The sequence below is a fragment of the Tamandua tetradactyla genome, chromosome 1 (genome assembly GCF_023851605.1).
Source record: "Tamandua tetradactyla isolate mTamTet1 chromosome 1, mTamTet1.pri, whole genome shotgun sequence".
NCBI lineage: Eukaryota > Metazoa > Chordata > Mammalia > Pilosa > Myrmecophagidae > Tamandua > Tamandua tetradactyla.
Genome location: NC_135327.1, coordinates 180,472,567 through 180,500,196, shown reverse-complemented (window position 1 = coordinate 180,500,196; position 27,630 = coordinate 180,472,567). Strand labels below are relative to the sequence as shown.

Below are 27,630 nucleotides of genomic sequence, written 5' to 3'. Positions count from 1 at the left end.
TGCCTGCAGCCATCCAACTCCTCATAGTCAACACCCTTCTTAAATATTGAAGAGCAGATGAACTGAGATATTGAAGCAGACATGCCCATATTATGGTTCCTTCAGGGTTAACCCAAGATCCCTACCTGGACCCTGATCTTGGTGAAATGGGCTAGATCAAAAAGTCCACTTGATTATTTTAATCTCTTTTCAAAGACTTAGAGTTATATTGACTTTAGTCATCTACTTCATGCTTATTTCTTGTTCACTCACCTCCATTGTTGAGAACACAGGCAAAATAGTAGGCATTGCCATGCGCTGACTTGCGACAGCCAAAACAGGAAAGAAAGTATTATTTTTCTTTCATTTCCTAGGATAAGTAGATCATTCCGACTTGCCTTTCTCCCTTGGCCTCAGCCTCTCTCTGTTGCACCCTCTCTCAACAGTAAGCACATGGTAAATCTTCAGCATTCTATTTCAAAAGAGCTCCTACCTTGAGTTTTATCTCAATTTCTTTAGGCTGATTTTAAACATATTTCTTTTAGCAGATGGGGAGTTTGCAAGTTAAGTCAAATATAAATTAAAATATCAAAAGGGAGAATCATAGTGTGCGTAATAGAAGGTATATCCAGCCATTAAAGGCTGCATCTTGATAACCTTTCAAAGTTCAGAAATGTTGCTCTCCTTTGCCTTGATTGCTCAATGTAAGTGTCCTTCAGTTTTCAGCCTGCATGAGACAAGGTAGTATAACTTTGTCTCCTCTGTTTGAGAAAAATGTCAATTCACTGTCTTCCCTATCCCTCAGCTGCCTCTAAAATAACTTTATCACAGAAGGAAAATGTTGCTCAAATGAACTTGAATATTCAGCGGCAGCTACAGCTGAGAACAGACAGGTGGTGGCAGCATTGGCCAACTGCTGCTGTGGATTGCCTGCTCTGGGACAAAGTCCAGGACCTGGTGTTCTACAATGCCAGCCCTGCTTTTTCTAACACAGGGAAAGAAAGAAATCTGCAAACTGGAAAATAATTTCACCCAAACAGAATATATGTCTTCAGTTCTGGTGGAAAATATGCAAATGTTCTGTGTTGCAATTAATTAAATTGCATTTAGTTGATGGTGCTGGATCAACTTGTGAAGATGGTTTAAGGGAATGCTTAAACCCCAGCAAACACGATCCCAGCCAAGGAAGAGCTTATCAGGACAGGTTCCTAATTATGGGGAGGTAGACCCTCTAAGAACAGCTTTGGGATCTTAAGCTCTTTTACATAGTTTTGTTTTTATAAGAACAAAGTCATGAATTATTGTCCAAATCTTACCTCCTGCTGTTGTAGGTGTGTGCTTGTTTCCATTTTCTTTTTTTATAGCACCTTTATGCAACAGTCTTTCTTCTGTCTGCAGAAGAAAGGCTGCTCGATTTGGGGACAGCCAAAGGTAGGACTGACTTGCAAACTTGGGGCTCAGCTTTTCCTTAAGTGGAAAAATAGAAGGAGCATTTTGTGTCTAGGAAACTGGACCTTTATTGATGAAGTGACGAAAGAGGGAGAAAAACTAGAGCTGAATCATAGATGCTAGTGTTAACTTAGTATTTCCTATCTGTCAGGCACATGCTATGCAATTTCTACATGTTATTTAATTGATAAAATAACCGTAAGAGGCAGGTGCTATTATTATCTTCATTTTGCAGGTGAGAGAACTGAGACTTAGAGAGATCAAGTGACTTGCCTAAACCCGCCCAGCGAGCAAGTGGTATAGCTGGACTTCCAATCCAGGTCTGCTCACTCCTAGTTTGGTGCCCTACATGCCTACATTAAGCGGTCTTCTGAAGAAGCTGGTCATCGGGTAGTGACGATGTAGCTGTTGAACAAGAAAAACTATTGGGAAGCTATACGAAGGAAAGACACAGATCCACCTCAGTCAAAGGGCTATTAGCCTGACATTGGTTGTCCTTGAGAGAATTTCAAGATAAAAATCAGTTTTGTGGAAGTAGGAGGCATTTGATGACTCAGTTATGTAATGATGAAATGCTAAGATTGTCTTCTCATATTCAGAGGAAAATTCTAAAAGTTGATCCATTAACTTTTGGAAAAAGGAATAGGGTATATTTATCCAGTTTGTAAATTAATTGATATGAAAGGGGGAAAATCCTTTGAATTCAAATCAATTTTCTTTTTCCCTCTTCTGCTTGGGTCAAGTGTGAAAGGGAAGTAGATGTTGAGAAAACAAAAGGTTCTAAGGGATCTTGCCATTTTGCGGAACTGCAGCGCAGGGTCCCATGGATTTTTGACAACCTTCTTTAAGAAAGTAAAAAGGAACAGAGAAAAGGTAGTAGGTATGGGAGACATTTCAAAGTCATTTGGAAATTATTTATGTTTCATGGGCAGTGAATACCTTGTCTAACGTTTGCTTCTGTAGTAGTATTACTACATTATTTTACATGTGAGTTGGGATTTTTTATTGTAGACATATATTCAGAGGAAGTTGTTTTGTTTTTTCCCTTTCATTCTCTGCACCATTATCTCTTTCCAGTAGTTTTGAGGTTGTCTTCAGTACCCTTAGGCCAAAGTCATGCAGTTTTCTATTGGTGACCAAGATTCACATCGAAAAGATATCAGGGATTTTTTAAGTTTGTCACTCAGTTAAAAGAAGTAGGTCCCAGATCTTATAAGAGACAGCTTCTCGGCCTCCTCCAGCTATAACAGGTCCTCAGCTTTCTGTCGCTGCCCTAGAGAATGCTTCTTTTCATTCTTTCCCTCCCTAGCCTCTTTCCTCCAGTGCTTAGAGAAAGCCTGACAAGACAGGCTTCTGCCACCAGGGGGAGTACATTTAGTCCTCATTATCAGACAGAAGCCAAACTTCCAGCTGTCTTTGCGCCTTACAAGAACAGGAGTAGAACAGATCTGAGACTTGTGTTTTTTTGTTTTTTTTTTAAATTCCTGTTTTGGCCTATGAAGACGTCATTTAAAGCTTTTTTTATCATTGCTATGTCTAGAGTGAAATGGGGTGTTGAAAATATGAACTCATGACACTGTCTGTACCAAGAAAAAGAGACATTTCGAACTAAATCTAAGAAAAGAATTCTAGTTTAAATCTACCTCAAAGAAAATGAACTGACTCAAAGTGCATATAATAAAGTGGAGGCTGAATGATCATCTGTCTCTCAGAATAAAAAGGGAATGCCTTATTTTTCTTTTTCTGTATGGGATGTTGAATATAATTCCTATTAAGCTCCATTGCATATCTGAGAAGTAATGATTTTATTCAGTATAGTTTGCTCCTGCAGTCTTTAATCCCTGATTGTTTGGCTTTCTGAGTTTTCATGTCCTATTTAATGGCTTTTAAATCCCCTTTCTTGTCATCTGTTAGTCTGTCTTGTAGTCATTTGGTGGTTTGCTTTTATTGCCTTTAGCTTGTGCTTTTAATGGTGCAAGAGTAGTGTCTAGCACAGCCATCAGAGATAATTTAGTGTACTGTTTTTTTTCTCACTTAGAGCTTTGTTAGTATTGTGTGTAAAATAAGAGCTGACAAAAGCTCTGGGTCTAAATCTAAGGAATTACAGTGGAGTGATTGCCCAGTTTGGGCATTTGTCAACTTTTTGACATTTTTGAGTATCTAGGTAGTTTACCATATTGGATGAACACTGCAATGTGACTTCCCAGGAGGTAATTCCAAGTTTAGACTGCGCTGATAGAAGGACATGCTTTACATCCTGGGAAGTAATCATTGTGGAGGAGAAAGGACATTAGCCAAGGAAAATGATTAGACCCTGAGTCTGCCACTACTAATTATCTAGTCCTGAGCAAATTACGTAATCTTTCTGTATCTCAATTAATAAACTTGCGAATTAACTGAACAAGAATGAACAATTACTAAGGCTTTTCCAGCTCTAAAACTTCCAAGTGAACACTCTGTTTGGAATGAGCAGGCCCTAGAGAGAATATTGGATTTGTTTTTTTATTTAATGACTCCTCTATCATAGTGGTTCAAAGGTTGGCCTCATTTTGAATGCCAGCTCTCTACTAGAAGAGAGCTAATATTAGGCACATCTCAGTGGATACTAAGTCTCAGTTTCCTCAACTATAAAATGGATAAGAAAATTGTATCTATTTTATAGGGTTGTTTTAAAATTAATAAAATAATCCATTAAAGAGCATTGCTCAGGCCTGGCTGATAGGCAGAAATCTTATATTGATCTTTTTGTTATTATAAATTCTTTGAGAGCAGGCATTCTACTTCACATGTCTTAGCTTAATTCATTTATCTCTTTATCTCAGTGTCTTAGTTCTGTGCTTTACATGCAGTAGTATTCAATAAACGTACAAATATAATTTTCAAAAATGTTGAAACACCTTTTATACAAATATAGAATGAATACATGTCAAGAATCTACTTAGTTCTTTAATGAGTGAACCAGCAAAACTTATTTATTGGAGGAACAGGATTATGTTATCTATACGCAAATTTTCTAAATTTGACGTAAAATTGGTTAATGTCGTATGGGGGAATAAAAACCATAACCTTTAAAATAATCTTCTCTCTCGACATTTGCATCTCTATAGGACAGAAATAAGTTAATAAATTAGTTTGTAGTTATAAAATCTTTGGGAAGGCCTGTGGAACACTGCTCTAGTATGACATTGGGAAGATGCAAATTTTGAGTATTTTCCTGAACAGTTCTAATAGGACTAAACCTAAAAGTATTGATCTTAGACAGAAAAAAAATTAAATGGAAAATTATTCTAGTATAGAAATATCTGTATCCTGCCAATATGTAATTATATCCTCACAATGTCTCATTTAAGGGTAATACAGGGAAATTTAGTAAAGTACTACTAATTTCCAAGGTGATACTATGGAGGGTGACCATTAATGAGGGCTTACATGAGCAGCATCAGCAACAGCATAAGAAAATTTTGTATATATATATATACACACACACTTTATATAAGTAAAGAATCCTGTGAAGTATTTTTATCCCCATTTTCCAAATTAGGGAAATGAGTCTTAGTGAGGTTAAGTCATTTAATAAAAGTTATACAGCCAGTATGAGCCAGATTCCCTCCAGTGCACTGATACATAAACTCTCTAAATCTTAAACTCTTCTAAATTTTAAAGTAGATCTGTAGTTAAACATACAGATAAATGAGTCTGGTTTTGCTTATATGATAGTAAATACACAAAGTGAGCGTTTTCTTCTTTTAAAAACGTTTCCAATCTGGAATTTCCTGAAATGAGTGTCCTTTCCACGCCTTAGCCACTTAGTTACAACATACATGTTTTAAAGAAAAATAAAACCATTCTGTTGAACTCTTTAAATTAAGCTTCCTCTTCCCAAGTTGTCTTCTCTGTCATTTATTTATCTTCCTTATCTCTCTTCTGGCCCCCAATATGTTTTAGGTGGGCTGGATCCTTTCTATCCTGGATGAACTGCAGCTGAGTCCTCAGCCGCCTGTCGGGGTCCTTCCTCTGGGGACTGGGAACGACCTGGCCCGCACTCTCAACTGGGGCGGGGTAAGAATGACCTCTCAGAGTGACGGGCTCCTCAGAACCACATATGTGCTAATGTAAGGGGCATATGCTGCTACTGTCCAAGGAATAAGTCAACGTTGGAAATCTAAGTGTCCATGAACCATGATTTCATCTGGTACCTTCTTCAGATTACACTGATAATCAGCTAGAGGGAAAGGGAAAGTTTGGCATGAGAAAAAAACATACTGCGGCTAATATTCAAGCTTGGGACTTTTTGATATATCTTCTAAAAGGCAGTGGATTGGCCCTAAGCCTTCATGCAAACCAATCAAGCAGACTTGATTTTATCTCAGCCCTGAGCTCTGGCCAGAATAGCAAATCTGGTTCAGACTGACAACCCTTACCTTGGGGAGTTATGACTGTTTTTGAACGTCTGGTTTTTCTGATCAATGTCATCATAGTTTTTCTGATTCAGGTAATCAAATATCCTTTCTACCACAGTGATGACTTCAGGCAAGCTTATTGGAAAGTCACTAACCAGCCATTTCATATATATATAAATACACATACACACACAAAAATAGTATGAAGTTATGCTGTACTAACATATGCAGCCCCCAGCTTGTTATGTGTTCATATGAGACTATTGCTCAGGCTTGACTTTGAAAATTTTATATTTGCAAATATTAACCCGGCCTTTAGGTGAATTAACCTCCCACAGTTATTTTTTTTAAATAAATAGATTTACTGAAGCAAACAATTTATTTCAGTGTTAACTCTTCTGCTCCAAACTAACAACTTGGTTCTCCTTAATAATCATGTTGTCAATAATGGATCCTCAAGAAATAAGTATCTGGCTAACAGGGCTATACCTCAACTAGACTTGGCTCAGGGTATGGGAAGGGTGATATCCTGTTACAAGGAGAGATGACTGTGAAATATATAAAGAGAAGAAAGTTGTGGATAAGATGCTACTTTGATGTGTTCCTCCCTCTTCCATACATACTTGCTCTGTGTATCGCGTGAGTTCCTCTAGTCAGGAGGCTTATGGAGTTCTTATTTTTATGCTCATAAAAGCAGCCAGCATGGTTCTTCTTGTGTAAAAATAGCTATTGTTTCTTAGCACTGGTGAAAACTATTCTTTAGCTCAGACCAGCCAGAGTTAGTGTTCCAGCACACATTACCTGTGACTATTGTCTTAAATTCTAGTACCTCAAGAAAAATAGAGACCTATTCTCCCACCCTGACAAAATACAAAATAAACAGTGATCTGTAGCAGCAAGGGTCTTCCTTGCATAAAATAGTGCTGGCTACCCTGTTTACTACTCTGGACAGCAATGGGTGTGTTCTCTGATCCCTCAGGGCTACACTGATGAACCTGTTTCTAAGATCCTATGCCAAGTAGAAGATGGGACAATTGTACAGCTAGATCGCTGGAACCTCCATGTGGAAAGAAACCCAGACTTGCCTCCAGAAGAACTTGAAGATGGCGTATGTAAGGTTAGAGAGTTCTTTCTTCAGCAGAAAGAAGCCCAAGACCATTTGCCTTAGGCATAGGAAATACATTCCTAACAGAAGAGTCAAGGGCTGAGTCCTTCCTTTGAGACAGTGGGATGATGGGCTACTAAAACTAAGTATGCTAACGTTCCAATGATTGTGCCCCATTGACTTCTAAAGACCTAAATTTCCTACCTGCTTCCACAAGTCAGGGAGCTGTCCTTTCTTCTCTACTCGCACACTAGAAAGTCATGGATCCGTTTCGTAATCTTTGGTTTAAACTCTTAGGAGTTTGTTGTAATTCTTAACCTATGAAAAGATGAAAAAATATATATATTCTGAAGTGTCAGATCTATGATCTTTCAGTAGAAAGATACCTCTTGAGATTCCTGGTAGATATCAAATTTCCCTTATGTTTAGGAAGTATGCTTTGTATACCTTCTTAACTAAGTCAGTTTCACCACTTGGTTGGGACTTTGAATGCTTAAATAAATGTTTTGACTTAGCTCTATTTTCCTTCTGTGATTGAGCTTGTATTTCAACCAAAAACCAACCAAGGGGCGAAGTTGTAAATATGCTAATGTGGAACATCAGTGGAACATGTGGTTTTCAGTTTTTTTCCTGAATTTCAGATAAATTTTATAATAAGTTGCTGAGTAACCACTTCTTCTATGTAATTTTCCATCTTTCTTTTGTGATAGTGTTTTCAAATATTTATATACAAAAGAATCTCCAGGTATGCTTGTTAAAATTTGTATTACAGAGCCAAACCCCCAACATTTACTTAATCAGTAAATGTTAGTTAAGGCTTAGGCACATACATTTTAAACAGTGTCCCTGCTGTATTGGACCATGTCATTGTCTGAGGTCAGGATTTCATGGATGTTTCAGTCTTAAAATAGATTGAACCCAGTATCATTTTATACCAACCAATGCCCATTTACTCATTGGCACCATGATCCTGACATGGTGTGGTAGATGTTCAAGTTTCCTATTTGGTTAAAATAGGTTCCTGTTTGGCTAAAATAGGTTAGAGCCTCGTCCTTATGAATTGTCACCTAAACTATGACCCAGAAACTAGTAAGATTTTTAGTAGATATCATAAAAGCTCAGTTGAACTTGAGTTTATAATGTTGTAATGCTACTTCAGCAGGTATCGTTTTGGGATTTGCTACTTTTTTTCTAAAGCATTTGACTTATAGGAATTAGTATTTGTAAGTTTTTCCTTAAGTATTTGACTAACAAAATTTTTGAAAAAAAAGTGTGCTTCATGGAAATATTAAGGTCCTCTTCCCATTAAATTTGGAATGGTTAGGCCCTCAGTAGAAATCCATGTATAGTTCTTTTCCTGACAACTTAAGAAATGGAAGTACTTCTTGATGCAGCCAGGGAACATCAATCTAGATAATTAAAGGCTTTGAAAATGGCTTTTTGAGGAGATGTGTAGGAAATCTGAGCAATTTTTCCTGGAAAATATGAATAATAACTTAATAACAGACTAAATTGGGATATTATTTACGGGATGGTAACCAGATGTTCTCCTTAGTTATCAGGGGATGCTAAGACATGGGTTAGAATTGTAGCCAAAAGAATATAAATAGTAGAGGAGATGAACATGTCTGTGCTTTTGGCAGACCCAACAATACATGTTGTCATTTCGAAGGACTCATATTTTGCTTAAGTGCAGGAACTGGACATTCTCAAATATGAAGCCAGGAGAGTGAGGCATGATTTTGGCACTGTTCTTTGAGTTTGATTTCTATCCCCATTCTCCAGTCAGTTGTAACCATTTCTAAGGGATGATTTGGCCTCTGAATCATTATAGACCCTGCTTAGAGACTCCCATGTGGGGCTCATTCCTTACTTTCATTAGAGACCAAGGCAATTCAATTTCTTTCTTTCTGCATTAATCTCTTTTTTGTGCACATGCACCTCTCTCTCTCTCTCTCACTCTCTCTCTCACTCTCTCTTTCTCTCTTTTCTCTCTTCTCTCTTCCTCTCATTTCATTTTCTCTTAATGGGGTAAAGTTCTCACTCTAGCCAAACAGAAAATCCTACTGGATCAAAGAGCATATGAAACACTCTAACAAAATTACTTCTAAAATCTTAAGAGTTAAAACACTTATGTTTAATAGAAGAGAGGTGCAGTTCTACCTAGGGGATTAACCTGAAAATTATCTGCAAAAATTATCAAAACTGAGATAAAATTACCTTTCTTTCTTTTCTTTTAATGTTTATCTTCCATTTTGGAATACAGAAGGAGAATAAACTTTTCACCTCTAGCTTTTTCCACATTCCTTTCTAATTATTCTAACATTGAACTGAAACTTTAATACCACAACAATTTTGCAATTTTATTTGCAGGGTTTTAGGATGCATAGATCTCTCCTTCACTTAATTTGTAGTAGTAACAGCCAGGCACCCTAGAGGATTCTGGGAAGGAAAGTTAAGGCCTGTGTGTATGTATCTGTGTGTCTATGTTTGCATATTTCATGGTCATGCTAATGATATAAACTTTGGTAAACTAAATTGGAATCTTAATAGTACTGAATATATAGATGTATTTTTTTTCCTCTCTCCATGTTAAGAATAGTTGAATCATTCCCACTGCCATATTGCATATATGGCCTTTTAAAAATATATCTTTTTGGAAAATATGTGAGGGGTAGACAAATTATATAGTATTCACTTTTAAGTTGTAATATTGATATTCTGAATATGTAATAATTCCCAGAAATATGTACCTATTTAGTAAGTCACTTAAACATGTTCCTAACAATTGGATTTACTTTCTGATGACTCATTCTTTGTAGCTTTGCAAATGTGTATCCTTCAGCTTAAGTAAGTTTCTATTATTACAATGTCCTAAAAATAATTTGGATTTAATGATTTGTAATTGTACCCTTTTTCTTTCCCCAAAACTAATTAAAATTCTTAGTAGATTTACTTGATTTAGTTTTCACAAATTAGTTGATTCAAGAATCCCCTGTTCTTTCTCCCTGAACACCCATTACTTCTAGTTGTACCTGATCTCCCTCCCAGGCACTACCCCAGAGATAGGCATCTGGATTTTACATTTATTTTTCTCTCTCTGCCTGGTTAAACACAACTTTACCTCTACCTTGGTTTATCATTGCAGCTTCCTCTGAATGTTTTCAATAATTACTTCAGTCTTGGATTTGATGCCCACGTCACACTGGAGTTCCATGAATCCAGAGGTGAGGACAACGTCCCATTTCCATCTTCCAGGGAGGAAGTTTCCAGCAGGTGTTTTGCATGTTCCCTTTTGTTTGCATATTACTTACATGCTTACGGTGTATTTTAGTATTGCTTCATTTAAACTTCATGATGACCTTGTATGTTACGCAAGGTAGAATTTATTATCATTGGGATTTTGAGACTTAGAGGTTCAGGGTCTCAATGACAGAAAAGGGCAGAATGAGATGTATGCCCTGGGTGTTGGGGCATCTCCCATTTAAGTTTTACTGGAAATTCTGAAGTTCATACTTACTAAGAAGTGACAAAGAGAGTGCAAAGTTATCTGGATACTAGCAGCTTTGCAAACCTGTGAATTATTAAGTTCTGCACTTCATAATCTGTGTTATTGAAAGTTGATAGCAAACACATTAAAGACATTTTCCCTCTGTGCATAAGAGAGACAAAGACAACTTAGGTGATACATTCAAAGAAGAGGGTGTGATGGATTGCCTTGGGTGAATGAGGTGCTGGGAAATACCACCCAACAAGGTAGAGGTGTGACTGAGGGTGAATCGTAATTTCAGGTACTAAAAGAGATGGAGGTCAGATTAGGGGAGTAAAACAATTTTGAAAGAGAAATAAAAAGAAAGAATGGCACACTGTTAAGTAGTTTATCAAAACTTTCTTATGCCATTCGAAACAGAAAATTTGAGATTTTCACTTACACTTTATAGCCCAAATCAATCAATCCTTTATCTATCTAATCATCCATCTATCTAATCATCTCTCTACATCTTTCTTTCTCTCTTTTAAATCTTTTCTTTATTAAGACACAACTGTGCTTTATAACTATGTCTATGCATGCATCTATGGTATCTGTACCTAGTCCCTTATTATTATATATAACCAAAATAATGCTAGAATGTAAGGAAGTGATTTGTGAGATAAAAGTCAGAAATGAGGAAATATTTTACTTTTGTTTCTTCTAGATCCTACAAGAGCTTACATGATTTTAACTCATAGAATTTGAAATATAGATTGCTAGAAGCTAGAAGTCAAAAGTTCAGATTCTAGTAATTATGCAGAGGAAATTCTGATAACGCTCTTCTGCACTAGAGGTAAGAGTGGAGCTATGGATTAAGGCTGTAAGAATGCAAAGTATAAGTGAAGTGTAAACTTGTAAAGTCCCTTACTGAATTTCCCAATTGTAGCTGCCTTCCTGGTTTCATGATGCTTTGAGAGACCAAGTAGAAATCAAAGACTATACCAAATGATGAAGAGAGAGTCACAGTTTGGCCATTTTCTCTGATTAGTGAGAAAACCACAGATAGAAAGCATGCTTTTTTACAGAACCTCAAGCATCCCAACCAGAAATAACCCTTCACCCCCCCCCCCCATAGATAGTTTTGGTAGATTACAAATTTGAGGGACCAACCTTAAGGCCAAAATTTGTAACCGGTCTTCCTATATCGAAGGACAATACTTTGGAAATGTAAATGGGGCTTTCTTAACCTATTTCTTGCTCATTTACTTCTCATGTTCTTCAGGAAACTCCAAACTGTGGTTCTTAATAATAACCCTAAGTTTCTTAACAATACTTGTCAAGTAACACAGTTTTCACTAATGCCTGGCTCTACCAAAATAGGCTTCCTGGCATGAAAAGAATAAGTGGTCAACAATGAGCTCACTGAAGTGAGCCTAATGTCCAGTTTAATTAATCTGAAAGTTATGCTAATGATATATTTTCTTGTATTATGGTGAAGTCTGCAACTCCTTCCTTGGTAGAAAAGGGGAGTGGTTTACCTGAATAGTCTCTATTTCTGTGAATCAGAGTGAGAGGTGAGCAGGGTAATTCTTGAGTGGGAGGGGCAGTGATTTTTCTTTTTATATTAAGCTTTGAGACTACTTAATTTTATAATGAAATATATAAATTTTGCAAGTGTGCATGCATATAGGTTTTTATATGTGCATGTGCGGATTTATTTATATTTATAAGTTTAATTACAACTGATTAAAAGATGCCAAGTGAATAGTTTATCCCTAGGGCTTAGTATTAAGTTTCTTAATGCAGTATGGAATGGAATTGCGAACATTTGACCTGTAAGAAGGCCAGAGACCTTCAGGAAAACAGCCACTAAAGAGCTGATAAAGGAGAATTTATGTTGGGTGAGATTAAAATACTCATGAAAATGATAGAGAACTGATATAAAATAAGTGTTCAGGAAATACTGGGACCAGATTTTGTTAATAGGGCTTCATCAGAGATGTGGTGGGCTTCTCTCTTTCACTCTATCTAGTTTTTTTACAATTAAATAAACTAATTACTAAAGCATACAAAGTGTAATTACTCATATTATTCTTTTCTGTTTTTTACCATTTTTCGGTTCATTTGGATTTCCACATAGTTTTATGTGGTCGCTTAACAAATCTCAAGCTGCAGAAAAAAAAGAAAGATAGAAGGGCCACATTTTCAATGGTAGCTTTTTTGTTGTTAGTTAATAAGTAGCTCTTCTCAAACCAAGAGCATTTGCTGTTGAGACTTCAAACTGTTCTCAAACAGCATCGTTTGAGACTTCAGGACAAAACTTGTATCATGCTATAAAACATGTGGAGGGTGAATCAAAGCCTCATGTGAGCTATTGTGAAAAAATGAACACTGGGCAGAATAACCCATGAGTTATTGGTCAAGGAAATATAGTGCCTTAAATTGGAAATTATACCAACAATCTACAGGAAATACACATAGGAAGGCAGAATCTTAAAATAGTGAAACAGTTTTTGGCATAGATGTGAAAATAGCCCATAAAATTGACATCAGGCAAGTGCAGATATTACATAACTTCCTATATTGTATTTCTTTTAACAGGAACAATTGAAGTGACATTTATTTTGAGACAGTTTGTTGGTGACATTACTGTGCAAATGATTTTAGAATTGCCAGTGGAAATTCAAGCAAGGAGTAAAGCTATTCTTAACATTTTCATTGGCTTTGCATATAAAGAAGGCAAGCATTTGGGTTTCTATATTCAATCAAAAAAGATAGATTGGAAAATAGAGAGGCTTACTCACTTTTCTTAAAGTGGCTAGACCATTCATAGTTGAACTGTTGCTGCTGTGTATCAGAAAGTGCAATAATTTGGAACAGAATTTGGAGATATAATAGAACTGGCCATTAATTGTCAGTTGGGTCCTTGCCCCATACTTTCATCATAATTGCATTATGAGAGTGTTTGCAGAAGTGCATTGAAAATATTCCAATCTATTAATGTGTAGCCATGTAACAATGATTATGGTTTTCAGGTGGCAAAATTAAGTTTCAGTTTGCCAGTTGTATTAATGAGATTGTAATTTTTGGATTATGAAGAATATTAAGCACATTGAACTTTTAGGCTGAGTTGCACATTGAACTTTTAGGCTGAGTTTGGAGATTAAATTTGATTGCCTCTCTGTAAATCACTTATTCAAAAGAGTTGAACCTCATGCCATAAGGTCAAGAAAATATAATTATCACTCTAATGGAGGCTGTATATAAATTTGATTTAGGATTTACTATTTTCATTGAATATGCAGAGACATGCAGATAAGCATGTTTCAAAGGATTATGGGTATTTTATGATTCATATTGTAGAGAACTGACAGATTTTTTAAAAAATTATTTGCAGTGGCTTGTTAGATGTCATTGTCATCATCATATTAAGGACACATTGTTAGGCTTTTGTCTAGGCATTGAGACTCAAGCACAGTCTGCCCTTGAGAAGCTCTCACTGTCCAGGGTTCTCTATCTGAAACCTTCTTCTCCATCTTGAACCCCTGCTTTAAATCTATTCATCATTCAAAAGTCAAGTGTACCTTCTCCATAAACCCTTTTCTGATCATTCCATTTTTGTTCACCTCCGCTTTATTTTATATAGACCTCTCTCGTTGCATATATATCATGTTTTCATTTTCAGCCTTACCTCTCATATTCATATTATATTCATATTTTAAAGCATTATATTAGATAACAGAAGGCTTAGCAGTGCTTATGTTTACTAAAACCCAAGGCTAAAAAGTTTCCATTATGTTATTACTAATAATTTTTACATTTCATATATTTTTCCCAGTCCATCTTTTCATTTTTGTTTGAAAAATTCCTGACATTACAGAACTAAACTGAAATGTATTAATATCTACTCTTACATTTAAATGAAAAAACAGAAAAAAAATTCATGGGCCAAAAAAAGCAGGGAAAGGCTTATAAAACTAGAGGTGGATCTCGGTATTAACAGTTGAATGGAGAAAGGAATTAAAACACTTTGATTAAAAAATCACTAGTGGGGCCGTGCGATGGAGGCTCAGTGACAGAAATCTCACCTTCCATGCCAGAGACCTGGGTTTGATTCCCAGTGACTGCCCATGTAAAAAAAAAAAAAAATCACCAGTGGATGATAAAGTGTGTAGAAACTAAAATTTCCACACTATTTAAAACCTGGAATTGCTTGACTGTTGAGAAACTGCACAGATGGATCATGGGTGGTGGTAAACAGCAGAAGGGAACATGGATGCATCTGCACTGTTCTAGCTGCTCCTCATGCCACCATGTCCAGGGAAAGCCTGACATTTATTAGATATTGAGCCAGACTAATGCTGGCAGCAAATCCAGTGATAGTAACCTGTCCATCAGTAGATCCTTCCACTGGGTTCACAGCTTTGATCTACACCCCAGACATCTGATGGATCTCATTGATTTTGGCACCTTGATGCCCGATTATGCAGCCAATCAAATCATTTGGAGTGGTGAGTTCAGGAAAAGTAGTCTGAGCAAATACATCCAAACCTGTGCTGAATCTGGTTTTGCCATGCATCATAGAAAAGGAGACTATTGCATCACCAACTGGTGTAGTTGGTGAGACAATTGGATCACCAGTTGGTCAAATCTGGCTGTGAAATGGCATACTATCCATGAATGGTATAGGTCTGTAGAGGTGGTCAGGGTTGAGGCACATGGATGGGGTGGTGTGGGGAAAGCTCACACTGTCACTGTTTGTGCTGTACCTGTCCTGACCACCTGCAAAGATGACCGGAGAACTGGATGGCTTGGGTGTGTATGGAACGATCATGCCCTTCAGTGGTGGTGGAGGGGTCTCCCAGTAGGGACTGGGAGAGAGTCTCTAACATGACCACGCAGATCTGTTTAACACACTCAGTGACGGATTGCGGAATACCAGCAATAGTGATGGCCTGCTCAGTTGAGTTGAAGAGCATATTCCCTGCCACCTGGACCTGAGCCCCTGTACTCTCTCATATTTCCTTGATCTTGCAACCATCTTTCCCAGTGAGAAAGCCACATTGACTAGCAGAAACCACCAGCCTCATGGTGACTGGGGGCCTACTGGCAGCTGTCCTATTGGTTATAGAGCTGCTGATGTCCTCTTCCAGTTTGTTAATGATCTTAGCAAAGGCTTTAAAGATTGTGTTAGTGGGTCCAGTCAAAGTGATAATTTTCTTACAGCAATTCCCTTCTGAGATGTTGATTCATACACCACTCTCTTTATGCATATTCTTAAATGATTCTCCTTTCTTTCTGATAATACTGCCAACTTCTTTTTCCATGCATAAGTAGCTGGATGGTAAGAGTGACATTTAGTCCACCTTCAACCATACCAGTGTACACATTGAGCAGTATGCTGGGGAGCCAGACTTTGAGTGGTCAAGTCTTTAATCACTGGTTGGGGATGAAAACCAAAAACTGCAATGGAACGCTAGGGAAAAGGGGAGCAGGCAGGAAGGGTAAGGGCAGGAGTCTGGGGGTGGAACAATAGGGGTGAGTGGAAAGGCAGCACTCTCACATCCGCGGGCCCATGGAAGAGAAAGGGAGGGTGGAGGAGGGAGAGGAGGAAAGGGAAAGAGACCCCAGGGTGGTTGGAGGGCAGCAGAGGGTGCAGGCTCCACTTGCTCCAGCTGCTGCCTCTGCTGGTCTGGACACATTTTATAGTTTTAAGAACATAAAACATACTAACTTTTTCAGCTATTTATTCTAGATTTTAATGTAACTAGACTTTTTGTATTGGAAATGAAGATCATAGGATTGCTTCTCTTTCGTTCCATATACTAGGTTTTTAAAATGTGAGCAATACTGAATTTCCAAAAACACTGCTGAAGAGATACATTTTGACATAATTCTGCGTGTGCATGGTTTTGTGGTTCCCTTTACATATGTCATTCCCAGAGTGCAATCTGACACCTGGTAGATTTGACTCATAAATTTTGGCCAATGAGCTTCTAGCCCCTACATGTTTAGAATATCATAATGTTAGCTTTTAGAATTATAATAAATTACAGGTAAAAATTATAAATATCTGAGGAAGTAAACTAACATGTTTTATGAGCATTTTTTCATGAATTTCTGCTATTTGAGCTCTTGATGATCTTGGTGTTTGTATGGAGATCTATAGCAATAGAACAGCACACTACTAATCTCCTTAAGTTTTAGCCACTTTATTCCTAGGGACTTAATTGAAGAGGGACAAAGGGATGTGGCTGCTGACTTGCAGACTCTGCAGAGAAAGAGCAGGAAGCATGTAAGAGTAGTGTTGGGGGCTGTTTTAGTTTCCTAGCTTCTAAAACAGATGCCATAGAGTAGGAACTTATTGGCTTATGGTTTGAGAGGTTAGAAGGCTTACTTCCTTCCATGGACAGTATCTTGTAGCTGGTTGGCAATCTTAGGGGTTCCTTGACCTTTCTATCATATGGCAGGCAATGAACAGGGCATCATCTTCCCCTGTCTCTTCTGGGTTCTGTTGACTGCCAGCTCTGACTGCTCCCTTTGGCTTTCTTTCTGTTTCACTTTCATTCTGCTTATAAAGGACTCCAGTAGTCTGGATTAAAGCCCAAACTGATTTAGCTGTGCCACACCTTAGCTGAATAACATCTTGAAGAGATCTTATTTACAATGGCCCATATCTGCAAGAATGTGGGCCAAGACCAAAAACATATCCAAACTGGTATACAACAATTCAATCTACCACAGGGGCCAAACAACCTTTGAGGCCCTTTGCAACCCTCTAATGAATATATGCATTTTCAGTGACTAGAAATTTAGTAATGATCAATATATAGAATGTAAATGCAGTGTGAACATCTGTGCACCAATCACCATACACCATCCTATACAGAAAGTAATGTGGGAACTTTGATGACTCAGTCATCTCATACGTCCATCTCTTTTGAAAACTCATTTGCTTGGAAGGCTATGAGACTGGCTTGAAGCAAAGAGTCTGTAGGGATAACTAACAAGGGCCAAGAAAGAGTGAAAGGGACCAAAAGCTCAGTTAAAAAAGAAGGAATGAATAAATTGAATAAAAGAACTCAATTTGTTTTAGACCCTCCTGAGCCTAGAGGGTAATAGACATGTGAAAACAAGGCTGTGGAAAGGACTTAAGGCTCAATTGGGAGATAGCCCAATCAGAAAAAATAGGGTTTTAGGATCAGCATTGTGATGGCACATATCATATCATTGTGTTGTATATAAGTATGGGATTAATATATACAATCAATTGATTAGATTTATGCCAAGAGCTTTGTCATTATTATAAATCACTCAGATGATGACTTTGAGCTGATGAGATTTTAGCTTATGTGTTGATGCTATGATGGAATGAGACCTTTGGGGACTTTGGAGGGAGAGAAGGTACTTTTCGTATGGGAGGGATGTGGACCTTGGAGGCCAGAGGGTGGACTTTGGTAGGCAGAATTTTGTTCCCCATGACCTTTGCCTTCTGATGACATGCCCATGGTTATATTACTTTACATGGCTAAAGTAACTTTATAGATGTAATTGAGGTTACTAATCATCTGACCTTAAAATAATGAGATAATCCTGGATTATCCAGGTGAGTCTATTATAATAGCATGAGCACTTAAAAGCAGAAGAGGGAGTCAGAGAGAGTTGAAGTATGAGAAGGGCTTGCTATGCCTTGTTAGCTTTGAAGGTGGAGGGGAAGTCTAGAAACTGAGAATGACCTCTGACCAACAGCCAAAAAGGAAATGGAATTTAAGTCCTATGACCATAAGGATCATTGGCATTCTGCCAATAATCTGACTGAGCTTGAAAGTGAATCCTTCCCAGAATTTCATATGTGTCAGAGCCTAGGTGGCTGATAGCTTGATTTCAGCCTTGTAAAACCCTAAGCAGAGACCCAGGTGAGCCTAACCCAGACTTTTGACCTATAGAACTATAAAATGATAAATAAATGATATTTTAAGATGCTAAATTTATGGTGACTTGCTTACAGCTGCAATAGAAAACTAATAGTTACCTTTGATATCCAATCAAAATCCTAAATATGTTAACGGCATAGAAATGGACAGTGTGTGGTTCTCACTTTCTAATACCTTCTTATGATAGAGTACAACGGACAACCCAGGATCTGGAGCAATAGGCCATGGGTGCTTCCACTACTGTGGTCTTGGGATACCTTGAGTACTGTTAGCCTTTCATGAGAGTGGCTGTTCATGGTTTACCTCTTGCAGATTAGCAGACACACCTTCCTTCTCACTGGCCCTATCCCAATTCTTTATAATTACCCTTTTACCTATGTTCTGCATCTTCAAAGGCACATCAACTCTTATACATAGACATAGATGCAATCAACCTCCCGACCTCCTTTCTTGTTAATGAACAACAGAGAATGATTGATACTGATTTTGCAGGCTATTCTCTGATTTCTATGACCTCGCTTTTGCAGGGAGAGGCAAAGCTCCAGCTCTAACAGATTCTCTCTTAGGTCCTGCCAACCTTTATTTCTGAGACTGATTGGTATTTGGAATAAGGTAGACACAAAGATGGGGAAGGGGTCAAGCATCCAAAGAAGGCTCAGTTTGGAAACTAAGAGTATGATGTACAGGTTTGTGGCTGAGCAACAAACAGGATCTCCCGTGTATCATTTCTACCCTCATGGTGAAAGGATATTTGTAATGCCCATGCCTCTTTATTTGATAACTATCTGACACTTCTTTGAATGCTAGTCTCTTGATCTCTGCTTTTTAGGTTAACTTATTTCACGGAATTTCATCTAGCTAAATTCTATCTGAGGTGACTGTTTTCATTAACTGTGTGAGTGAAATCAGCAAAACTTAAGTTTATTTCTTGATTTTTATTCTCACCCTGTCAGGTCTTACAGAAAATTTTGCAGTTCCTGAGATTAAAAAAAACAATGTCTTTCTCTTTTTAAAGCTTTTTCAGCTATTCAAGGCTTTCAAAAACCTCATAAAGATGTAAATATTTTCCTAACCATAAATTTTACAAAAAGTAAATGTTAATAGTTGGTTTATGATTCACTTAATAGATGTGAGCATTAGTGTCTGGAAAAAGTTATGTGTTAGAGGTATGATCAACTGCATAGTAGCAAATATTCTTATTTTGCCTCTGGTTCCATAAAGCATGGAAGGGTTAATACAACTGAAAATGATACCTAGTCAATTTTATGTCAAAGCAAGTTCAAATCAACATATTCAGCAGCCAAATTTATCCAGAAGAAGACATTGTTTGTGAAAGTGGTTGCCTCCAGGACCAAGAAAGGGAGATGAGACAGGCAGAGCAATTAGTACCATTTTTGTCTTCTTTTTGTCTACTGTACTCAATAAATTAAGCTTTTATCTTTTGTTTGATTTCGTTACTAGGATTAGAGTACTTAATTGGGTAGAGCAGAGTGAATGATTAAGAGAGATTTGAAATGGAGAAACTCTTTATAGATGATGATAGCCCTCAAGAACCACCCGCAAAAATATTGCTATTTCTTTTTCATTTCTAAACCTTTACTCCGTTGCTCTGTCATATAATAATAATATGTTATAATAGTTATGAAAATATTCATTCAGGATTATTTCTTGAGGCCATATAGCTTTGGTTCTCCCCAGTCTTACTGAGTGAGCTCTTTGCTACTTTTCTTCATCTAACCAGCAATAGTTGGGAATTTCCATTCAAAGACAGGGTTAAGGCTTGGAGAGTTTCAGCCATTCAGTCAACTGCCTTGGGAGAAATGATGGGTGGAAAACATAAACCTCAGAGCGAATTAATGAGAATATCAAACAGAATAGCAAAAAGCAAAAATTGACAGTGGGTTCTTTTGGAAAGTTTTGGAATTGTGTTAGAAAGAAATATGTAAGGAAATGATATTTCATTTAGGTATTTTTTAATCTTCTGAATTAATTTGAAAAATTCTTTGCTAATTCCTGTTTCATTTTTTTTTTTTTTTGGTGTCCTTAACCTATGTAGAATATAGGATCAAACTCAAAATTAAACCATTTTTCAGCCAGTGCCTTTGCTGTAATATAAACCCCTAGGTCCATTCAGCAGGCTATCTGCATTTATGTACACACTAAACCAAATGATTTTTCAAAGCCTGTCACAAGCAAGAAAACAGATGGTAGTATAAAGTTTTTGTGAATGTGCAAACAATTTTCCCCTTGATTTTTTATTCAAATTCACCAAATTTTATTACATTTGGAAGCTGCATACATAGTTTATGTATGCCATGCCCTGTAGAAGTCAAGCCAATATTTGCACCTCCACCTCCTCTCTCCGTCCTCTACCACTTCTGCCCTGTATTCTCATCAGCTCTCCATTTGAATATAGTCCAGAATGTTTCAACCTTTAATATGCTTGAGAATCACCTGGAGAGCTTTTAAAACCACAGACTCCTAAACTCCAACCCCACTGGTGTAAGACCCAGTAATTTGCATTTCTATAAAGCTTCTGGTTAATGCTAATGCTGCAAGCTTGGGGATTACACTTCTACTGGACAACTGGCCTGTACCTAAGGGAAGATGATAATGAAGTTATTGGATGTGTCGAATTTAGGGTAGAGAGGTAGGGGTAGGAAGTAGGGGTGCTAATCTAAACCACTACCTTTAAGGAGGTCTCTACAACAAAATTTACCTTTACTCTTTCACAGAAGCAAATCCAGAGAAATTCAACAGTCGTTTTCGAAATAAAATGTTTTATGCAGGGGTAAGTATATATTTCATTTTATTGTTATTACATATTATTACTACTACTAACAAATTACTACTTGTGATAATTACTATTAGTAATAAAGGAGATAACCGTATTAAAATAATTGCACGTGTATATCATACATTTATGCGTGTATGTCTATGCTTAGTGTTTAATGTCTTAGTTTAAAGAATAAATGTGAGGTGAGGATATACTTATTAAAGTAGTTGGCAGAAAGAGGGCTAGTATTCATCACCTTTGAACTTTAAAGCTCTTGAAGCTTCATGTTATAGAGAGGAGATGATATTCAAGGAGTGAGGGGAAAACAAACATCAAAACACACATAGAAGAACAAAAAAACATAGAAAGAAAAAAAAGAAAAGAAAAGACCCACATAATGCCAATATAGAGAATGGGGAAGTTAGGTAGACTGAAAGATGTATAGAAGGTAGATGGTAAGAAATGTAGTTTGAAAAGGGGTATGTACCCATTGACGTTTGGATGAGAAATTGGAGAGCATGGAAGTTTTCCATGAAGCATGTATGAGATTAAAGGGGGCCTCCTCTTTTTGACTCCTCCTCCTCAGGGACATTCCTGGAAATGAATGGCCAGAAGTTAAAAAAAAAAAAGACTTCTAAAATGTGATAAATTATCATTTAAATTTATACCACTGGATAGAGAGTGTTGACATAAAAGAATGGTAGAGCAAGGCATTCTCAGTGACAAGCTAACGATCATATCACTACCTAACCGAAAAGTTGTCAGAAAAGGTTGTTAAATTAAACCTTTAAACTGAGCCTTGGGATTATCCATTTTTTTCACTATTCTACTGTCATCTTAATTCTATTATAGATTATGGTTCAAAAACAAAGGAAAAGATTTCAACTTGATAGCCACTATGCTGCTTTATTTTAGACTCAGCAAAAAAGGGGAGAATCTGTTTTACATTTTTGAGTACTTTGGAATATTTGGAATATCTATATGGAAACAAGGGTTTGCATAACCATGTACTTAAATAAGTTGTTTTTCTTTGTTTCCTTATGGTTTAGGCAGCTTTTTCTGATTTCCTACAGAGAAGTTCTAGGGATCTATCCAAACATGTTAAAGTTGTTGTAAGTATGGAATATATTGATTGATTTCATTTGAATATGAATATATATGCTGCAAAAACTGAACCCCCCAAATCAGTTTATATGTCGAGATTAGTTTTTGGATCATATAGAACTTTGGAGAGCATTAATGTGGTTCATTGAGCCAACATTTCCCGAGTGCCTACTATGTTTTGCGCACTATCTTTGTTGTGGGAATGAAGATAAATAAGGAGATTAGTTTCATTCCTCAAAAAATTCACAGTTTAGTTAAGGAGATGGACACATAAATCATTGCTTAGTAATATAAGTGTTATTACTCAGCTCTTTGCACAACATGATATTGAACATAAGGAGAAATGGTAACTCTGATGGTAGTGGAGACATGGAAACTTTCCTCAAAGAAATGGTGCTAAATTAGGTCTTGAAATATCAATAGATGCACACCACACAAATATACTTATTCCAGGGCTGTCTGAGGAGTTGTCATTTTAGAACAGTGCATTGATTTCATTTTCTTAATGCTAACTTACTCTTCTACCTCATCAAGATTCCTCACTTCTGAATGAATTGTGTGTGTGTGCTATTTCTTTCTGGGTTTGTATCTCAGGTTTGAGATACACACTGCTTGGGGGGAAGGGAGGGAAAAAGTTACTGTTTCTTGCATAAAGATAGCATACACTTAGTTTTTAAGAAAGATATAAAAGGTTTCCTTATACTAAAAACTTAAAAGAAGGAATGAACATGAATTTGTTGCATATATTTGTGTAAGTAAATAAGGAAGATAAGCAGAAAGAGATAATCATATAGATGGGGAGAAGGAATGGGAATATAGCAATATTTGAATTTATCATGAACTAGGTAAAGAATAAGAGTATGTAACCGAACAAAAGATACACATGAGAACACAGAAAATTTATGATCTAAGGCTATTAGAAATATAGAGGAACATATAGGAGCATGAGAGAACACAAATTAAATTCTGTAGTCAACAATAACACATACAGGAGGTATAAATCTCCTAAATCAGTTGGAATAAGAGCCAAAGACCTCTGTCACTAGCAGTTACAACCTTGGTATCACAATCAGAAGTTTCAGTGTTCATAGCAGTAACAATACAAAGTGAATATCTTCCTGACTTGTAGACTCTTGAGACCTGAAATACTGCCTTTAGAAAGACACAGGGTCCAATTAACTGCAATGATCTTTATTCTGATAAGCTGTTACTTGACAAAGGCAGTGGATTTTTGTGCTCAAATGACCAATTCCCAAGACACCTGGGTTTCAAAGAGAGAAAAAATTTATTATTAGGTGCATAACAGAAGATCAGATGGCCTATCAGCCCCAAATCTGTCTCCCCTAACTGCAGTATTTCTGGGAGTTTTATTAGAGAAAAAGATGGCCAGGGTTTAGGATAATGAGCACCGTGGCCTCAGATGATGTTGTTAGAGGTGATCTAATTATTGAGCATGTGCAAATTGATTACATGCTTAGTTGCAGAACATAAGTAACAAAATAGTGTCCTTAATATGATGATAAGGATGATTTTTAGTATTATAATAAAATATAGATGACTTTATAGGTTAAAGTCTAAGCTAACTGCGCATGTCAGGCAGGCCCACTTTGGTTAGATTCAGTCTTGGTTATCAAGATAACTATGGACTTGGGGTGGGTTACTTATGGGCTGACCCAAGAGCCTTCATTAATAAACATTAGGGCCTGTCTTTAGTGATTACAAACTCTAAAGTTGAAAAACTGGATAAAATGGGTATAAGTGAAGGTTAGTCACAGGGTTTTGCAATCACTGGGGCAGAAGATAAAGGCTATACAATCATTATCAGAGATCAAGGCAGCTGGATTATAACGTAGAGATTTCATATATTTCCCTCTGTGTACTCCAATATACAAGAAATAAAAAGGGAATATCTATATAATGATTCCATAATCAAAATCATCCCTTAAATCCTAATACATTAGTTACAAAGTTATAATGATTGAATTTACGTAGCTATGACCTTACACCACATTTCCTCCATTTCTTCAACTGCCTGCAACCTAGTAAAAAACAACCTTTACAGTTCTTTACAGTACTTTTAGGATTTAGAGGAACATCAGCACCTACTGCATGAGCCAATGAGTGCTAGGCAGCAGTCTTTTTGAATGGCAGTAATCTGCTCAAGTCATGTGGTTTGAAATTAAACTCTAAAAGTTTCCTAAACACTAGAGAGTTTCTCTCCTATATCTGGTAGCTCTCTGGATGATAAATGTCTGATACATAGTTGACTGTGAAGCAGTGATTAAAAGGAGTTTTCAGGAAGGTCAAAATGCCAGCCAAATAACTAGGAAAGATTTGATATCAGCCAATACAGCAATTGTCCAAGCGGATTAATTTATATTAGACATATCTTCTTTGTTAAAGAGGAAAAAAACATTATAGACTAAATTCAAAAATTTTGGATTTAGTTCTAAGTCTATGTTTACGAGATATGTGACTTGAGAGACGTTCTTTAAGCTTTCAGAAGAGTTTATGTTCGTTGTCTGGAGGGTGCACATAGGAAGACATGACTTTGAAGCAATGATTATTGACTGTTGTGTTGTGATACAGAGGGGCATGGGAACATTCCTATAATGACATCACTATATGTTTTTTCAGTGAGAGATAAAAAGATAGAAGGGTAGCTAGATGTCTTACAACAGCAGACCACTTTATTTTTGCCACATGGTGAAGTTAGTGTTTCTCATGTAATAGTTAATAATCCATCACTTTAAGTGTAAGATGCTTACATGAATCCTACACCAAAACATTCAAAAATAGTCATCAACAAAAACCTACACAGAGCATTTTTTTCCTTACTTCCTATGTTTTTTCTTGCTATTGATTCATTTATCAGTAGATGAGCCCATACGTAAGGAACATGTTATGCATGCAAATAATTTGATGAATTTGATGAATTATTTGAATCATTGAAATGTTTTCCAGGAGGAAAAAGTAGAGGGTTGAAAACTGAATTCAGTTCCAGATTCAACAATATTTTTATCATCTTTCTCTATAATGTAACAGTACTGCTTTGCATGCTTATTAATGTACCACATCCCATTATTTAAGTTTTCCTTGCTAACAATTCTCAACTTTGATAATTTATAATGTCTACACTTTTTTCTTCATTGATGTAGTCCTCTAAAAACTCAATTCAAATCTGTAAATAAATGGGGAGGATTCATCCCCATTTATTTAGGGGATGTAAGGGGTATTACAAAAACACCTTAAATCAGAGCAGGCAAGTGGCTCAGTGGCAGCATTCTCGCCTGCCGTTCTGGAGACCTGTGTTCACTTCCCAGTGCCCGCCCATGTAAAAACAAACAAACAAAAAACCTTAAATCAATGTCTAGAATTTGTTTCTATTTAAGTTACATTTGAAAAGATTTTGTTCATTTAGGACCATAACATTTCCTGGGAACAATTTTCGAGAATGCTCGTGAAAATGAGGCTGCATTAAAATCACTAGGGTAAAGAAAGCAGGTGCTTAGAGACATCCCTTGACTGCTGGCAGGACCATTGTACTTAAAGTGAAGCTTCTCCTAAAGAAATCTTTAAAAATTTGCAGGGAGCTTGGAAATGTTTTGCGTCTCTCTCCAAAAGAAAAGATAATGGAAAAATTCTGTGATGAGAATATAGGGAGAGTATTTTTTGACTTACATCACAAATGAGAAATGAGAAGGGGACAGGAAAGCCTTTTCTTTGATTAGTAGAATCAGAGGACCCTGGAGGAAAGTGCTGACCGATGAGGGCAGCCACTTACAGACAGTGTTGAGGCCAAGCTGGCCTGAGGCCCCTTACAGCTAGGGCCATGCTGAGACTCCAGTAAAGCAATTTGTCCCCAAAGTACAAAGTCTGTAAGAGTTTAAATTTATAACAGCAGAGGACTAATGGAGAGAATGTTGATTTATCATTAGAGACCTTTTTAAAAGCTTTCAGTATGCATTCCTTTCACAGTGTTCAAAATATTATTTAACATTTGCAAAATGAAAATCATCTCAAAAAAGCAGAGAAAATAAGAGGCTATATTCATTTATAGTGTTTGAATCAGATGTCTGTAATACTGACCACTGTGGCCTTAACTTCAGGCTTCAGCCTTTTCATTTTTTTAAGTGTTCACAGTCTTCTAATGTTGATGCTACAAGCCTAAATTTCTAATAATAATCCAAGATTAACAATGATAGTAGTTCCTTTGAATGTGAGAAAAGAGAGAAATCATTTTGGTCAATCCCGGCTTTATTTCTACATTAAAAGTGAAACAAAACCCACTTCTGAGCCCTGGTTCTGGAAAAGCTATAATGAGATTAAATTCCCACTGTAATAAGTGGTATTCACTTAAGCAGAGATAGGCACAAAGGGAGGAAAACCATGCTGTATGTTGTCAACCCAGTTATCTTTAATAATTTTTAGGCTTGAGACTTCTACAAAACCTTTGCTTTTTCTGCTTAAATTGTTGCAGTGTGATGGAACAGATCTCACCCCAAAGATTCAGGAGCTGAAATTCCAGTGTATAGTATTTTTAAATATACCCAGGTAAGCTCTTTTCCTATTGTTTCCTTGGTTTGGTGTGAACTCTGCTTTGATTTGAGGTGATCTGTTTTCCTGTCAGAAAATTTTCAGATATAAACGGTGAAAATCAGTTATCCTAATCATTTCTTAAAGCTTTCTAGGTCTGATATTATTGCTTTCATCCATGGATTGTTTAGTATTCTCTGCGGCACGTGCTTTCTGTGTGGCACACATGGTCTCTACTTACCCATCCTTAAGAGATGCAGAAATCTCTCTTGATTGGAACATTTTAATTTGATTCTAATTTGCCACAGTTCTTCCCCACCCGAGAATAGTAGATTTGAATACATCTCTGTTCTCAGTTTCCCAAAAGCTTCCTTCAGTTGTGTTAGGAAACCATCCAGCCTGATTTGAGTATGGAATTCATTCAAAATAGTTGCCAGATGATTGTCTTTGAAAAAATAGCATGTTAGGGTAGCATTTTATAGCCATTGTGTCAGCTCTCTTTGGTGCTATTATATACCTCAGAAGAAAGGGATATTTAAGATTAACTAGTCTCAAAATAAGCACCTTATCTCAGGGGCATAAAATTAGATTTCAGACTCCCAAGCCAAGATTTTGGAAGGGGTGGAATTAAGGTCCTTTGTTATTTGCACAGCAGGCATCTCAGATGCAAAATCTGCAAAGAGATTCCATTTAGACTGAATTTAATTGAAATGAGAGTTGTATGCAAATCTCTGGCTGGGAAAACATTTTACAATACCCTGATTACTTTTGGCAGTGCTCAATATAGTCAGTTACAATCCTGTTCCAGAAGTATTTTCTGCTTAGCTGTTTAGGTAGAAGGCCTAAATTCTTAGGAAACCTTATTAGTCCTCTTT

At 36.8% G+C, this 27,630-nt stretch overlaps 1 protein-coding gene and 1 pseudogene across 1 annotated transcript in view; one reads left to right on the top strand and one right to left on the bottom strand.

Annotated features, from left to right (window-relative positions):
* The window catches only part of DGKI (diacylglycerol kinase iota), a 506,760-nt gene that overhangs the window by 281,221 nt on the left and 197,909 nt on the right, over positions 1-27,630 (top strand). The window contains 6 exon segments of the mRNA XM_077143510.1: positions 5,374-5,487; positions 6,808-6,945; positions 10,082-10,160; positions 21,075-21,130; positions 22,165-22,227; positions 26,700-26,773. Coding sequence (XP_076999625.1) covers positions 5,374-5,487; positions 6,808-6,945; positions 10,082-10,160; positions 21,075-21,130; positions 22,165-22,227; positions 26,700-26,773 — 524 coding nt within the window.
* Positions 14,709-18,635, bottom strand: LOC143679609 (poly(rC)-binding protein 2-like; annotated as a pseudogene).